General features: G+C 52.8%; 1 protein-coding gene and 1 pseudogene across 2 annotated transcripts in view; one reads left to right on the forward strand and one right to left on the reverse strand.

The window, feature by feature from the left end:
* Window positions 1–219: 219 nt before the first annotated feature.
* LOC144112799 (sushi, von Willebrand factor type A, EGF and pentraxin domain-containing protein 1-like) overlaps window positions 220–17,092 on the reverse strand; it is a 132,399-nt gene continuing 115,526 nt past the window's right edge. For both annotated transcript variants that reach the window (XM_077645608.1, XM_077645610.1), the window contains one exon: window positions 220–373. In XM_077645608.1, coding sequence (XP_077501734.1) covers window positions 324–373 — 50 coding nt within the window. In that variant the 3' untranslated portion in view covers window positions 220–323. The remainder of the gene's footprint in view (window positions 374–17,092) is intronic.
* Window positions 6,368–7,121, forward strand: LOC144132707 (CCR4-NOT transcription complex subunit 7 pseudogene; annotated as a pseudogene).

Raw genomic sequence — 17,092 nt, forward strand, 5'->3', positions numbered from 1 at the left:
AAATTCAGGCTAGGCTGCGGCAGTGGCATGCAAACACATCCTGAATGAAGGTGGGCGTTTGGCTTTTTGGCGTCTCTGGACAATCGGCTCGCGCGTTTCATGAGATATGCGCGGCGGCTCCTGACCTGCGTGGGCGTGGGCGGCGCCCAGAGCACGAGCACGGCCACGGCGGCACCGAACAGCGCCAGCATGAAGAGCAGGTAGAGGCCCCGGCAGAAGCGGCTGCAGAAGCCGCCCAGCGCGCGCTCGGCGCCCAGGGAGGACTCCTGGGGTGCCTCCTCGTCGTCCATGCGGCCAGACGCCGCCGCCGCAGCCGGCAGCGCTCAGGAGACGGCCGTCTCTGCTGCCGATGGCCGGGGCTCGGCCAGCTCACCTGCGGCGACGAAATGCCCTCTGGGCGTGCCTAGCAACTAACGGAGCGCAGTGCACTCCGGCATGCCTCTAGGGTAAAAGAAGAGGGGGCTACACTCCCTAAGGAGGGAATAGCAAATGTGAAATATTGATACCACGACGGCCGGTTTGAAACTGCGACCTTGAAATCGGGGTTTCTTGATGACCCGGTGGTTCTAACTCGCGAACATTCACGTTACTCGAAGAAAGGAGAAGGTTAACTATTTATTTGCAACATAAATAAAACAAGGAGAAAACTACTTACAACATGACTCAACCGCTGATCCGACGAATTCAGCCCTGGTTCAACCCAGAGCGCTTACTTTCAAGCCCTCTGTCTCCGCCCTTAGCGGGGACAGCAACCAATAAGATAACAAGTGACCCTTCTCACCAATCAGTGGTTAGGGAAAGGAAAATAAGGTTTCCGCCAAATAATCACAGATTGGGGAAAGCATATTGATTAAACAATGGTCGGGGAAAGGAAAGGCTAAACAAACATTTGGGAAAGGAGATGTTGCAAACACACAAACAGCACATACACGACTACCATATCCCACGGCACCCACGGCACAACAGTTACTACAATCCTAACATTGTCATCTGTTCTCTCTTTCGCACACGTGCATATGAGACAAACATATGCCGGAGAGACGATCACTCAAGTTCTTTACAGAAAAAAAAGAAGACAGTCATCAAGGGAAGAATGCGCTTCATAGTCACTTGATCCTGCGTATCTCTTGCATCCCCACGCGTATCCTCACCAGTGTTGTAGGCGTTACCAAAAAAAGTAACTAAATACGTTACTCGTTACGTTAAGAAAAAAGGAACGCGTTTACCGCCCTACGTTACCTATAAAGAAAAGTAACGCGCTAGCGTTACCGTTACCTTTGCCGAAAAAAAGTGCCGCACGTTACTTTGCCGTTACTTCATGGCCATCAATTTTAATTAGTGCGTCTACGCCTTAAGGACTCACGATAACAATTTTAGAAAGCTCATATTTCACATATATACTTCTAACCCAAACAACCATTTTAAGCGATATCCTGATTTAAAGAGAATACTTTGCACAAATGTGCAGGAGCTTAGCAATGTTATAGTGGCCTAAAGTTGCCTGTAGAGTTACATGTGTTGGATTTTAACTCTGTGGCACATGGTGGAGCCATCTTCTGAATGTGGCATTAAACACAAAATGGCGCTTCATCATCAATTCCAACTTCATCAATTCTAACTTCATAAAGAAAACATGCTCCTCGCCGCGGTGGCTCAGTGGTTAGGGCGCTCGACTACTGATCCGGAGTTCCCGGGTTCGAACCCGACCACGGCGGCTGCGTTTTTATGGAGGAAAAACGCTAAGGCGCCCGTGTGCTGTGCGATGTCAGTGCACGTTAAAGATCCCCAGGTGGTCGAAATTATTCCGGAGCCCTCCACTACGGCACCTCCTTCATCCCTTCTTCTTTCACTCCCTCCCTTGTCCCTTCCCTTACGGCGCGGTTCAGGTGTCCAACGATATATGAGACAGATACTGCGCCATTTCCTTTCCCTAAAAACCAATTATTAATTGTTAAGTGAGCATAGGTCTCTAACACAGCAAGAAGCAGCTAGTTGGCGGAGGCTGCAAACGGGAACTTTCTTTAACTTACACATCCTACATAAAATGTATCCTACACAATTCAGGGACACGTGCCCGTGGTGCGGGGCAACCCCCACGCTATACCATATCACCTGGGAGTGCGAACGCAACTACGCATTCCACCAACACAAAACCCCGAGAGCGGAGCAATGGGAGAGCCGGCTCACCAGCTGCGAGCTCACTGCCCAAAGGGCACTAGTGCAGCACGCAAGCGAAGCAGCTAGGCTCAGTGGAGCCCTGGAATAGGGGCCCATCCTTGCTGAAAGAGGTCAAGCGTCGACAGCGATGAAGACGAAGACCGAACCGCCAATCTCTTAAACGACCTCAATAAAGTTTCTTTCTCTCTCTCTCTCTCAAGTGAGGCCACTGACCCTCGCACGTCCCTGGCCCCACGTCTGCTTCATCACTGCATTGGTGACGTGCAAAAACGCCAGACATCACACGCGTATGCAAACGCAGCTTCGCGTCCAGACGTTACGGGCAAGCGCGCGATGAGCGACGGAGAACCCTTCGCGTTTTGAAGCGAAAAGCTTCACTATGCTAGTAAACACCGCGCTACTCGCAAGCCGACGCCCGCGTAAGTCGGAGCACGGGTGACGTCACGCAAGGCGCAGGTGGCCGCCGCCGACTCCGTCGCCTGACCTTTCGCCTCTATTTGAAGCGAAAAGCTTCACTGCGCTAGGTAAAGCAGTCGTTCGGTAGGCCAGAGAATGGCCTTGAACGACCTTCTGCCCAAGCACGTTTATCCCTTCCTTTACTGCGCGGTACGGGTGTCCACCGATATATGAGAAGTCACTGCGCCATTTCTTTTCCTCAAAACCAATTTTAAAAACCAATCTTCAATTTTCTTCGAAAGCAAAGAAAAGGTGTATAGCTGGCACCCTGGGATAGTGGACACCCCAGTCGCGCCTTAACCTACGCATTCACAACGTTGTAGGAGAAACGCGGCACTGAAGCTATATACCTTCGGCGGCCATTGTGTTCACTGCCGTTGACGTTGACAGCGTTCTAGACTCCGATGATTTTGAGAAAAGAAAGGCGCATAACTGGCTCCCTGGGGCAGTGGACGCCTCAATCGCGATTTGAGGTTCGTGGCGGTGGGTAGAGAGAGATGTGGACTGCATGCATTAGCGCTTACGACGCTGGGCAGAAGCACCGCACTGTAGCAATAGGTCGCAACGTTCACTGGGTGACTAACTTCTCGCAATCAACTATTAACTGCCACCTGCCAGGGTGACAGGGTGGGTGCGCTGCCAATACAGTGTACGGAACGCACTCAACGTTACAGACACCAAGCCGCGTCTATAGTTGCCCGATACACCACAGCTTTCGCTATCTAACCAGGTATAGCAGTAGTTGAACCGCAGGTAATTTTTTTTTCTTTAGCCAGGCACTGAAACAATAAAGGAGGCACTGGTCTAACCGACCTGAAGCCAGCCGATGTTTCTCAACTGTCATCCGTTCAAGCGTCAGGCAGAACCGCCAGATGCGTCGCTCTCCAAAGAGCGAGCGAACAAAGAAAATATGTTACCCCCATACCGAACACAGTGCAGTGCCGGCGTTCCGTAGCCACGGTTTTGATCTGCAAGAAACCCGGTGAGAGAGAATGGGGGGCGCCGTCGGAGTCATTAGCCGTTTTGATGTTTTTTTGTTTCTTTGGCGCATTTGACCAACGGTTTGGCATGCCACGCAGCCAATAAGGAAAAACATCCCTCCTTTTCTTGCCTTCACTGTGTTGATGTCTCGTGATTTGTTTCAGCCAATCACATGAGGCAGCCCGCAGTACGAAGCTTAAATTCGTATCCGTTGGAGATGGTTGCGTCTCTATAGGCGCGCGTTTCAGGCGAGGCCGTCATTTGCGCCTGAGCTCTTCTGGATGCAGCCAGCCCGTTGTTCCCCACGAAGCATACTGGTCATTGTATCGCAGTTACCGTGCAGTTTTCTGAGCAGATTGGTGTGGTGTTGAATGTATGTGGGCCGATTCTGTGCGTTTGTGTGTGGGAAGTGAAGTGATTTGACCAAGGCTGAAGCCTCAGAGGATAACATGGCAGTTTATGGATATTTTTAAGTACAGGTGCGTCCGAGTTACATCGAGTTGCTCTTCAAATGTTGTTACGCATTTTGCACGATAACTTCCCGTACCTTTCTTTTTACGCGAAGGTCTCCCTGAAGGTAAAGAGCTAGTTCGTAGCAGCTCGATTCGACCACCTTGGTTCCTGACGAGACCGAACGGACGCCGTCCTCTTTCCTGAAACGTCTCGAAGCTTTTTAGAGGATGTGTAACACTACTAGGCAGAACTTGGGCCATTAAACCATGCGGAAGAATGCTGTATGGGTATCTTTATCAGGAAATCTTCGGTGACAATTTATGCTTCGGTAGGAGGCAGAAAGCTTGCGCAGCGCGCACGAAAAATATAACGCAAACGGCCGGAGTGGCAACATAGCATCGCGCGTCTCTGAAGCTTGCAAACGCAGCGAGAGCGGTCCACTTTGGCTCCATTCGGCCTGGGCGAGTCGTGTTGAGCAAAAATTAGCGCTGCAATAAATTTCGACAGCAGTAACGTGGTGATCATGAGGTTTATGCCAACATTATAATTTAGACGCCATATAGCCAAGCGCCGCGTGTGTTGTCTAGAACGCAGGCAGCGTTTCTGAGCCCGCCGAGGGAGGCGAAAAGAACGCGTGGCAGAAGAAGCTGCCGCTTTTCGTATTTTTTTGTGAGCAGTCATCTAACGCATCGAAAAAAAAAAACCCTTCGCCTGGAATGTGGCGCGCAGCCCACTTCTCATGTAGGCTTATGCATGGTTTAGGGGGTTTAATGTCCCAAAGCGACTCAGGCTATGAGGGACACCGTAGTGGAGGGCTCCGGAATAATTTCGACCACCTGGGGTTCTTTAACGTGCACTGACATCGCACAGTACACGGGCCTCTAGCATTTCGCCTCCATCGAAATTCGACCGCCGCTTCTCATGTAGCGTGTCGGCGTCTGAATCTTTACGAACTTTACCGGAAGGATCGGAGACGCCGCAGGTAGGTCAGCGCCATTGCAAGCGCCATTGCGCGCGCCAGCAGCACTGCGAACGCGTGCCTCGGGAACGGCTGCCTTCCGCTGCCTTCCTCCACTGCGCTGCAGCCACGAGCTCTGAGCGGCATCCGTGCTCTCGCTCTCGGTGCCTTCGCGAACAGCAGCAGCCTCGTGCACTGCCACGTCGCCGCTCCGGTCTTCATTCACTTGAGGTATTTGTTTTTTCTTTTCCGTCGACCGCGCGTTAGAACGATTCGTCCTTGGCCCGCACCGGTGCGTCGGCCAATCGCGGCAGCGAGCGAACCCGAGGCCGCCATAGGCCTTCCTCGAGGTGTCCCTCGATTCCGGCCTCCGATCAGCTGACCCAGCAGTGGTTTTTGGGGAAAGGAAATGGAGCACCCCGACCGCGCCGTGAGGGAACGGAAGGAAGGTGGAAGTGGAAGAAGAGAGGAAAGCGGCGGGCCGTACTGGACGGCTCCGGGATAATTTCGTCCATCTGGGGATTTTTAACGATGCACTGACATCGCACAGCACGCGGGCGCGTTTTGAATTTCGTCTCCATCGAAACGCCGTCGCCGCGTTCGAACCCGGGTACTCCGCCTGAGTAGCCGAGCGCCCTAACCTCTGAGCCACCGCGGCGGGTTGACCCAACCGAGGCGTTCACAGTGCTGCGTGCTATTACGGTGAGGGTATACGATCATCGCTCTCACACTTGAGAAACAGCCGCGTCTCGCCGCGATCGAAGCCCTGCGTTCGCAGTGTTTTAAGATGACTGCGGTCTTCGAACACGTTTGCACCCATGGGGGAGCCACACCGGTGGCGCATCTCGGCAGCACCAAACGCAGCGAAGAAGGCGTACGCACTCGGCTTTCGCCCATGTGAACTGCCCTAGTTGCGGTCTTGTAGAGGCAAAAAGAAAGCATGGCGTGTACGAAGGGCACCTGCGGCATATATTGAAATCGGACCTTCATTCAGTAGCAGAAAAAAAGATTTGCGCGAGTACGTTCGTAGCAATGTCAATCATAGCACGGCGTAAACCGGTAGAATGCCAAAATCCTTTGGTAATAAGTGTTGCGTCTCTTGGGGAACAAGTTCTGTCGTGCTCGAACCGAACGAATAGTCCGCACGCCTGCCGACAGGCGTCACCACCTCTTCGAGCGTTGTGAAGAAAAAAAGAAAGCGGAGAGCACGAGCGGAGCTTCTCACGAGGCCCGTATTCTTTGCAGGGCCACGTCACCGTATCAGTGACCAGCGCGCGCTCTTGGCAGGCTTCGTGAGCCGCATCGCCAGGGCGAGCACCAGCGTGAGTGGGCAGCGGCAGCGCTTGTTCCCAGATCGGCAGCAACGTGGCTTACACGATCCGTGATGTCTGGGCGCCGAACGTCGAGGACGAGTTCCGCGTCCTTGCCGAGGTCGTCCAAGAGTACAACCATGTCGCCCTCCACACGGAATTCCCGGGAGTCGTGGCGCGGCCGATCGGTGAGTTCCGGAGTGAGGAGGACTTTCAATATCAGGTCCTCCGTTGCAATGTGCGCCTGGTCAAGGTCATCCAGATCGGCCTCTCCTTCTTCGACCACATCGGGAATGCGCGTCCAAATTGCTGCACATGGCAGTTCAACTTCAACTTCAGTCTCTGGAACGACATGTATGCAGAAGAACCCATGGCCAGGCTCGCCAACTCTGGCATCGAGTTCAAAAGGCACGAAGATGAGGGCATCGACCCCTACGACTTCGCCCAGGCGATCACTGCTTCTGGGCTTGTTCTCTCCGATGAGGTCCACTGGCTCACTTACCAAGGCCGCCACGACTTTGGCTTCCTGCTGAAGGTGCTCACGAACCAGGAGCTGCCGGAGGATGAGTCCGAGTTCAACGAACTGATGCACCTGTACTTCCCGTCCTACTGCCATGTCAAGACCATCACGGACACCTTTAACATCTACCTGGGCACCCTGGAAGAGGTATCTGCACAGTTCCAGTTCCAGCAGATTGGGCCGGGACGGCTGGCGGGGAACAACAGCTTGTTCACGGGCGCAGCTTTCTTCAGGATTAGGGAGATGTTCATGTAAATAAAGGCCGTCCCACAAGCAAAACTGGCTGGATGCTCATTGATTTATTAATGCCGGAGCGGTTCCGCAGTGTTAAGTGAACCAAGCCGTGGCTCCGGCGCTCGAGCGTTTGACCGGTTTTTGACGGACGCAAGGCAGCCCAGCGCGGCGGCAGTGCCCCGCTGCGCGAACGCCGCCCCCGTCGCTGGTTGACCGCGGACGCGTCTGGTTCACGTCAGCAAATGTGCGTACAATTTATTGTCGGGTAGCGGGCGGGAATGCGTTCAAACGTTCTCTTAGTCGGTTTCTCCTTCGCCATATTTGGTTGCTTACGTGGAGGTGGACTGATGGGGGCCACGCGTTCCATGCACGCGCGCGTGTCTCGTGCCTCGTCGTCTTCGTCTCGCGGTGGGCGCTGGTTGAGGCGTTGTCCGCTTAGCCTCCGTTGCGCTCGCTTCTTGTCGGTACCCGCTAGGCGTGCGCAGTTTTTCTTTTTTTTTGCAGTATAGGGCCACTCCCTGAGGTTTCTTCCCAGCAGTGCATGAAATCTGAGTGCTTGTAACAAACGGAAGAAACGCGCACAGGAAATCGTAATCCCCAATGCCTCTCCGTAAAGTTTGAATCTTATCGCTGCCTAAGAAAAAAGTTTGTAAGACGTTAGCGCATTTGAATCACTTTTTACCGCTAATTAAGACGATGCAGCGACAGAGAAATTGCGCGTTTCGAGCCGCATTGCACAGTGACTCATCCGTCATAATTGTAGCATCAGTTATCATCACCATCTTCGCCGTCTTCGTCACTGATCACCATCACCTCGCCTGAACGAAATTTATTGCGCAGCGCAGCAGATATGTACATCCACGGGGGCGAACCGCACGAGGGTCGACAGATCAAGGGCGCCTGCCTCGACGCCCAGTACCGCCGGTGGCACCGACGCGCCCCAGAGCGATCGGTCGGTCAGATCCGCGTGACGGAGATCGCAAGCGGAATAGGCTAGAGTCACTGGAAGCTTTTCCCCCTACCCCTCCCTCTCCGAGAAAAAAAATAAAGAAAAGAAACAAATGGGAAAATCCTTTCCAGTGGCTCTAGTGAGTGAGAAAAACGCTTAATGCACAGAAAAAAATTCAGAGAGAAAGCATTTGTGTGTCATCGTGCGCGTTCGACCTCGATGCAGGTTGCACACTGAGAAATGAACGGAGAGGTGTCCAACGATATATGAGACAGATACTGCGCCATTTCCTTTCCCTCCAAAACCAATTATATATATAAGACGCGCCTCCGAACGCTCATTCCACAAAGGGCCGAGTGAAACACTCGGTTCGAATACCGGTCTCGAGCTACCCTCCAACCTGGCTGAGAGACTTAGCAAGGAGAAATCGTATGACACCACCCGCAATGGGGTATGACCAACGGTTGGGTAACAATTTTGGCAATAATAATAATAATAATAATAATAATAATAATAATAATAATAATAATAATTATAATTATAATAATAATAATAATAATAATTGGTTTTGGGGAAAGGAAATGGCGCAGTATCTGTCTCATATATCGTTGGACGCCTGAACCGCGCCGTAAGGGAAGGGATAAAGGAGGGAATGAGAGAAGAAAGGAAGAGAGGTGCTGTAGTGGAGGGCTCCGGAATAATTTCGACCACCTGGGGATCTTTAACGTGCACTGACATCGCACAGTACACGGGCGCCTTAGCGTTTTTCCTCCATAAAAACGCAGCCGCAGCGGTCGGGTTCGAACCCGGGAACTCCGAATCAGTAGCCGAGCGCCTAACCACTGAACCACCGAGACGGGTACAATTTTGACACGAAAATTGGTTTTGGTGAAAAGGAAATGCGCAGTAACTGTCTCACATCTCGGTGGACACCTCAAACCGCGCCTTAAGGAAAGAGGTAAAGAGTCTAGGAAGGTATACAACTCAAGGTGCGTATGTCGTCGGTTCGAATCCCTGTCGCAATCTAGCCTCCTACTTCACTAGTGCCTCTATATAGATTATATGCTACAAGACGTCGCTTGACATCACCCGGAACGCTGTACAACAAATGGTTGCTCGCAATTTTGGTACGAATGTAGTCGGGAAAACTGGGGCCACATTGAGGTCAGCCAGTGGGTGTTATATATAGATGAACGAACATGTGTACGATTGTCTGAAATGTCGGTGCTCGGCTTGCTGTTTGCGTCCTACGGTTGCTTGATGACGTAACCTGGATGCGCTGCCGGCCCAAACGTCGGCAGCGCCGCAACGTGGGCACTGGTGGAACTGGATTTATTGGAAATAGTCGTTACCGGTGTGATGCGAGCTCTGAACAGTCCCCAAAGGGTGCGTCTCCCGTACATCGCTTTTGGGGTGCACGCCATCTGTGATCACTGCGGTACGTTTTCGGACTTCCATGTAACGACGTCTCTAGACATGGTAACGGGCGGTTTCGTGTCGCGACACTGTCAGTGAACTGTAAGTGTGAGTGCCTGCTCTTTGTGCAGTCGTTTGCCGAATTTTCATTGCGGTCTGACGCTACAGCAAGTCTCGAATAATAATTCGCGCGGTAGAGAGTGAGGAAGGCGGGGATAATACAATATATCTGGAACCGCAGCGGTCGATTTAATAAGAAAACTGTCAGTGGCGAGAGGTCGTCCATATAATAATAATAACAATAATAATAATAATAATAATAATAATAATAATAATAATAATAATAATAATAATAATAATAATAATTGTTTTTTTTTTGGAAAAGAAACGGCGCAGTATCTGTCTCATATATCGTTGGACACCTGAACCGCGCCGTAAGGGAAGGGATAAAGGAGGGAGTGAAAGAAGAAAGGAAGAAAGAAATGCCGTAGTGGAGGGCTCCGGAATAATTTCGACCTCCTGGGGATCTTTAGCGTGCACTGACATCGCACAGCACACAGGCGCTCTAGCGTTTTTCCTCCATAAAAACTCAGCCGCCGCGGTCGGGTTCGAACCCGGGAACTCCGGATCAGTAGCCGAGCGCCCTAACCACTGAGCCCACCGCGGCGGGTAAGACCATATTGTTGCAATGCTTTGTTTTGTTCATTTTTTTCCTTTTCCATAGTCGATTACCAATGGTGCTACCACTTCATCGAAGCGAGTTATCGTGCACATAACAGTTTGCTCCAGAATAATCGCGATCACGCGCGACCGACTGTATGATGTCCAAGACTGTTGTGTACGCGCGTTATCTGGAGAGTTCCGCATCATGTGCAAATAGATTTCACTCGGCGGCTATGGTTTTTCTGATCCTGAGGACCGCCAGATGCATGTGTCGCTATGCGGCCGCTGTCTGTTTTTTTCATTATGCATAACAAAGCAAAGTAGACGAGGTGTGCACAGCAAAAGACCACGGAGAAGCTCTGCCCTCTCGCTGGCTGCTTGCTCACTTGCGCAGAACTTGCTTGTGGGCTTTCTCTGCACATGCCTCGTGTACTTCCCGGCCGGCCTGCCGGCTGCAGCCGATCGCTTTCTTTCGTTGCAGCGCCGCACATCGTCCAGCACACGGTGTGCTTCTGGAGCCCTCGTTCGTCTTCCTGCCAGCTTGTCGTCGCCGTCACGTGGAAGATGTTCCGTGGCAAGGGAAGCTTCAGCCATTTTAACGCGACAGCGTTAAAGGGACTATGCAATAAATTAATTGAGATTACGTAAAGCAGACGAGCGATAGGCATTCGATCACTCGTCACCCGAGTGCAAGAATTTTTGAGCTAGCATCTACAACAGCGAAGATATAGACGATTAAAAATTATGCTCCTTCTCTCCCCCTCAACTCGTACACGAGGAGCACCAGAAAAAAATAAAGAAAACAGCTCTGGGACTGGGCCCCGCCCATGAAAACGTCATCCGCTGACGTTTATTTTCCAACTTCCGGTTGTCGCTCCTAGCCAATTCCTAGCCCCCCCCAGCAGCAGCGTCGGCGGCGTGGCGGCATCTCTCCGGTCTCTTCGCCTTCCTGGATTGCGGCGCACGTAGGGTTTCTTTGCTTGTCATCTGTGGTAATTAGCAGTAATAAACCCGGACCTCGAGGTGCGACTGCTCGCTTTTACGGCCGCGATGGGCATCGAGCCCTATGCGCGCCCACGAAGAGCCGTGCGAGTGGCTCCGGAACTCCCGACAGAAGGAGGCGGCAGAGGAAAATTCAAACCATATGCGCGAAGGCAATGCCCTGGCTCGCGCTTGCCCGAGAAGGTCGCGCGGCGGCACGAGCAGACGATTTTCACGGCTACCGGAAGTGTGTCCGTGACGTCGTGGCTGCCGTGGCTCCAGCGAATGAAAGCGTGTGGTGGCCTGGCGACGTCATTGGTAGTGTGACGTCTTTCTTCCACGATTTTAGTTCCAAAATCGGTCACTACGAGCCCACCAATCGGCCCACGAATTTTAAGAAACACAATTTTTAAAAGTTGATAATAAATTGCCGGCTCAGTTCTGAAGTCTCATACTTGGTGTGAATGCTTCTTAGCATCATTTCTAAGCATTGAAAACATTTACAAGTGACTTTTTATTCGTTGCATAGTCCCTTTAAGGAGCTCGTGTCGCAGAAAAGCCGGTGTCGTCGGCGTCTTTGGCCGCGAGCGGAAAATGGCGCATCTCGGTGGACACCTGATCCGCGCCGCAAGGGAAGGGATTTTAACGCGAAAGCGATAAGTATTGATTGATGGATTGATTGATGGATGGATGGATTGATTTATTGATGAATTTATCGATCGATTGATTGATCGATCGGTTTTTCCTTCCCTTACATCGCGATCCGGGTGTCCGGCGAGATATGTGAGACAGGCGTCCTTTCCTTAAATTGTCAAACGGGCCACGCGTCGCGCCGAATGGGCGATGACGTTCCGTGTACCCCTCGGCAACGCATCGACACGCTGTCGCGTCTAACTCTTAAACACGCAGCTTAAGCGTCTTCCACTTTTTCGCCAAACCCTCGCTAGGCCCTTGTGTCGGCCGAGTAGCATCACAACTTACGGATTGTTACCTGCCTGTACGCACGCTCGCTAGAGCCTTTTTGCATGTAGGAATTAATATCTTTTAGTTCGTCATAATTTTGCGGCAGAACTCTCTACTTTCCGCTGTACTCAAAATGCCGTCTATGCGCAGGTTGGCAGGTGTGTATGTCCATTATTGACTTCTATATGTGGCTAGCGTGTGTGTAGCATACTGTCACAGTGAGTAGTACACACAAGCACTGTCAACTAAATCGTTCCTTAAGGAAGAAAGAGGTGCCGTAGTGGAGGGCTCCGGAAAGAAATTATTCCGGAGCCTTCACTACCGCAACTCTTTCTTCTTTTCGTCTGTCACTCCTTCATTTACCCCTTCCCTTACGGCGCGGTTCAGGTGTCCACCGAGATATGTGAAACAGTTACTGCGCCATTTCCTTTCTCCAAAAACCAACTATTATTATTATTATTATTATTATTATTATTATTATTATTATTATTATTATTATTATTATTATTATTATTATTACCACAAGAAAGCAACAAAAAAAATGACGGATGATTTAGCACGGGTGGGCCCAATGCAAATTAGGTGCGCTAGCACTTCGGCTTCGGTTCAAGGACTGGTACTCGTCAGGCTCCCGCATGGTTCTCGCTGTCGCTAATTCTCAGGCCCGACTAATCGCATCAGGATCCGTCACCACAGACTCATCGGAAATTGCAGAGGAAGCGGCCATTGCACTCGCTCTCATCTCCACCTCTGCCACAAAAATTCTCTCCGACTCAAAATCCGCCCTATCCAATTTCTCCAAAGGCCTGATATCCCGCACCGCGGCTTGGCTTCTACGCTTCTGGCACCCCACCCACCCCGTAACCCTTATCTGGACCCCCGCACACGCAGGCCTCCCGGGTAACGAGGAGGTCCACTCCCTCGCCCGAGGTCTCACTTTCCGGGCCGGAGTTGGACCTCCTCCGCCATCCCGGGAGCGTCTGCTTACGTTCAAAGATATTCTTGCCTACTACCGAGATACCCGGCGCGTTTACGCACCGCCGGCTCTCTCCCTAACCTTAACCCAGGCCTCCCACTGGCGCCGACTCCAGACCCGAACTGCTCCCCACCCTATTCTCCTTCATGCGCGCTACCCCGATCAATTCCTTTCTTCTTGTAAGCTCTGTGGGAAACCGGCAGACTTCATGTCCTCACATGTCCTGCCTTCCCACACCCTCCATCCCCCACCACGGCGGAGTAATACTGGGAGACTTTCCTGGCCAGCTCCGCTGCTGCTGACCAGCGCCGGATAATTACCGACGCCCTGAAGCGGATAGCCCTCCAAGGGCTGTCCTTTGCCTTGTAAGGACAGCCCCCTAAGGGTTGCCTCGTGCCATGTTAGGGGGTCTGCCCCCCTCGGTATTTGGCAATAAATGTTTCCACCACCACCCTCACCAAGGACCGGTTTTCAATGTCAGCCAGGCTTCAGTGTGAGCGGAGGCATTAGTGCTGACGCATTAAAACTGGAGGGGACACTTGAGCTTCGCCTTAACGGCATGAAACTATAGCGTTGATGGGTTAACGCCCATGTATGCGGAACGGGTCGTTCTCTACCTAACATTCATCGATCGCTGGTAGTCCTCATACCAATCCTGGCGCAGTGGCGCAGCGGTCAAGCCATGCGCCACGGCCCTGCGGTGGCGGGTGCTGCCACCGTTGGGGCTTGTGGGACCCAGGTCGTACTTCCCGAGCAACCTCTCGCGACCAATCATTGAATTGCTACCTGCCCTCGGTGGGCAATTCGCTCACAATCAGGTGGACAGGTTGCGATGACGTCACAAGGTCACGTGACCATCTGCCACCAAAGATGGGCTACCTATAGACTGCTTCAAAGTCAAGCAGGCTTCACAGAAAGATAGGCGAAACCGCTGAGTGCGGGCTAAAGAGCTAACGCACGAAAAGCAGCATGTTGGTAATAAACAGGGCATGAAGAAGGCTGTGGCTAAAGGTATGTCCAACATTATCGTTAAAATTGGTCAGTGGTAGGCCTTACGTACCCTTAACAGACCTAACAAGGTAGCTGGGATGAGACAGCGCCAGTCGGACGGTACCTGTACGAGGTTTGGCCAGGGAGTACTGGCCACCAATCAGGCGGAATGTCCAGCCCACGCGCTTCACAAAGACAACTATTTCAGCCTGCACCGGGCCATCTCGACACAGACAAACTGCGAGTCATGGACCTGCCCACAGGTAGACGCGCGGCATCGCAAGGCCCGTACAAGACTCGGTAGTCTCGTGCATCCATGAAGCGCGACTGGAGGGCTGTATCTAGCAAGGCCACGTCTTCCCAGCCCTTCCCTCCCCGACGGCTGGCATGCAGCGACCATACTGAAGCAGCCTGAGTGACGCCATAAACCGACAACGCCGTCGTCTGCTGCAAAACTGGCGCGCGAACGGTCGGCACGGAGCAGAGCGCGCGCCTTCTCGAGTCCGGCCGCGACACATAGTGGCGAAGCCGCCGAGATCGGGAAGAAGCTAGGCAGAAGAGGGAAGGACACGGGTCTTTGTTGCGTTTGTCACTCTGTCGTGACTTCCGCCCTTCACCCCTCCGCGGCCCTAGCGCGAACAACGAACAGCCTAGAGCACTGCACGGGCTCGGACTTTCTGGTAAGCCCGAGCCCGACCCTGCCCGGCCCACTGGCCGGACACAAGAAATTTTTATGCGAAGCATAATAGGGACACTACTTAGCTCAACCATAGCCCAGCCTGGCGCGGCCGCGACCACCACTGACCTTTAATGACACGATTGGTGTGACGTCATAGCCTAACTCCTGCTCCTCCCGCTAGGGGCGCTGCAGCCGAGCGCGTGGTCTGACGTCACGACAGCTGAGGAGAGACGGGGCTCAACTCGCGCGGTCGCCGCGCGGCCGCGACCACCAAGGCTAACTCCCGCTCCTCCAGGAGATTGCTAAACAACGAAGAGACTGGCCTGACTTACGGGCAGGCGATACCGAATCCCTTTCACAAGTCTATTATGCTTCGCATCCTAGGCTTAACCTTAGCTAAGCCAGGCCATTTTTTTGCTGGGCCCGGGCTCGGGCCCGTATACTGACGGGCCTGAGTCGGGCTTGTGCAGTGAACGGGTACTTTCACAAAACGCCCGCTTATTATGCTCTCATGATGTTAGAGACAGTTAGAGCTAGTTTTAAGCTATTTCCTGAGTGCGAATTTATTAAAAATGAAAATTGGTTTTTGAGGAAAGGGAATGGTGGAGTAATTCTCTCACATCTCGGTGGACACCCGAACAGCGCCGTAAGAGAAGGAAGTAAGGTGGGAGTGAAAGATGAAATACAGAAAGTGGTGCCGTAGTGGACCCGCCGCGGTGGCTCAGTGGTTAGCACGTTCGGCTACTGATCCGGAGTTCCCGGGTTCGAACCCGAACGCGGCGGCTGCGTTTCTCTGGAGGCGAAACGCTAAGGCGCCCGTGTGCTGCTCGATGTCCGTGCGCGTTGAAGATCCCCAGGTGGTCGAAATTATTCTTCCGGAGCCCTCCACTACGGCACCACTCTTCTCCTTTCTTCTTTCACTCCCTCCTTTATCCCTTCCCTTATGGCGCGGTTCAGGTGTCCGTCGATATGTGAGACAGATACTGTGCCATTTCCTTTCCTCAAAAACCAATTATTTTTTTATACGTCTTTATTTCTGCATAAAATAGGCCTAGCCTTGCGGCAGAAATGAGGGGCTTCATGGGGGTGGAGGTAGGGGAGGGGAGGAGGGCCGGTCTCCACTTCTTCTTCGAAGTGGGGTGGTCCTGTGGTCGGCTCTGCGAAGAAACGGCCAGGCCCTTCTTCTTCCTTGAAGTATAGGAGAAAAGCCCGCCAGAGCCGGAGTGCGTCCGATGATCCGATGTGTAATGGTGGATCGACCCATTCCTGCAAGGTGCCAGGTCGGTGCCCGCCCAGGGACTGAAGTGCTCGCTCCCGCACCACGTCAAAAGCAGGGCAGCGCCACAAAAGGTGTTCGGCCGTGCCTCTGGCCGGGCATGCCGGGCATTGAGGGGTCGGGTATGAGTGCGGGTTGATGAGGTTGAGCTTTGCTGGCGACAGAAGCTGGCCAGTCTGGGCGCGGCGGAGGAGTACCGCCTCTACCCTTCGGAAAGTTCCAGGTGGGCGGCGGTATAATTGCTCAGGGTTCGCCACGTGCTGGAGGATGCGGCGGCGATAGCATTGTGCGCGATGCCATGTCTCGGCCCTATCCATAGGAGGTGACGACGGATGTGCAACGTCATCACGGGCCCAAGAAGCGGAAACGAGTGTGCATCCAGGCAAAGGTGCGGAAAGAGCTGCAGCGCGCGCTGCCTGGTGTGCCTTTTCGTTTCCAGTGATTCCTTCGTGTGCAGGAATCCATCTAATAACAATAGTGTAGCCCTCCTCTCGCAGGCGCCGGGCTTCCGTTCGAATTGCGCTAAGAACGGCATAGTCTGCTCCCCCCGCGCGGCATGCGGTGTACGCTGCTTGTGAATCAGTGTAAACATGGTAGGTGCATGGAGCCGGATCCTGTCGATCTACTATTCGAGTGATAGCAAGGCGTATGGCAATGAGCTCGAGATTAGTGACAGTGTGTTCCTCGGAGAGCCGTTCAACTATTGTGGTATCTGACTCAGAGTCGTGACAAGCTATTGCGGCGCCAAGTTGAAACTGAGCGGCGTCTGTATATAGTTGGATAGCCCCTTCCTGGGCTAGCTTGTATGACATCTTCTCGTGACGTTTAGCGGCAGCTTTGCACCTTTGGGGATTAGCTGAACTCATGTTCTTTGGTAGTGGCATACCCTCTACTAAATCGATTAGTTCCCATGGTGGGGCAGGAGACGACCGCAGCTCTAATTTGTCAGTGTTGTAGCCTAATGCCCGCAGGATCTGACGGCCAGCCGCCGTTGTGGAGAGACGGACACGCTGGGCTTGCAAGTGCTGCTCTGGCACATCCTGTAGGGCATTGATTTTGCTGCATGCGTGTAGGTCCTCTACTGGGCAGAACTGTGGTAGGCCAGTAAC

Source organism: Amblyomma americanum, chromosome 1 (assembly GCF_052857255.1).
Source record: "Amblyomma americanum isolate KBUSLIRL-KWMA chromosome 1, ASM5285725v1, whole genome shotgun sequence".
Taxonomy (NCBI): Eukaryota; Metazoa; Arthropoda; class Arachnida; order Ixodida; family Ixodidae; genus Amblyomma; species Amblyomma americanum.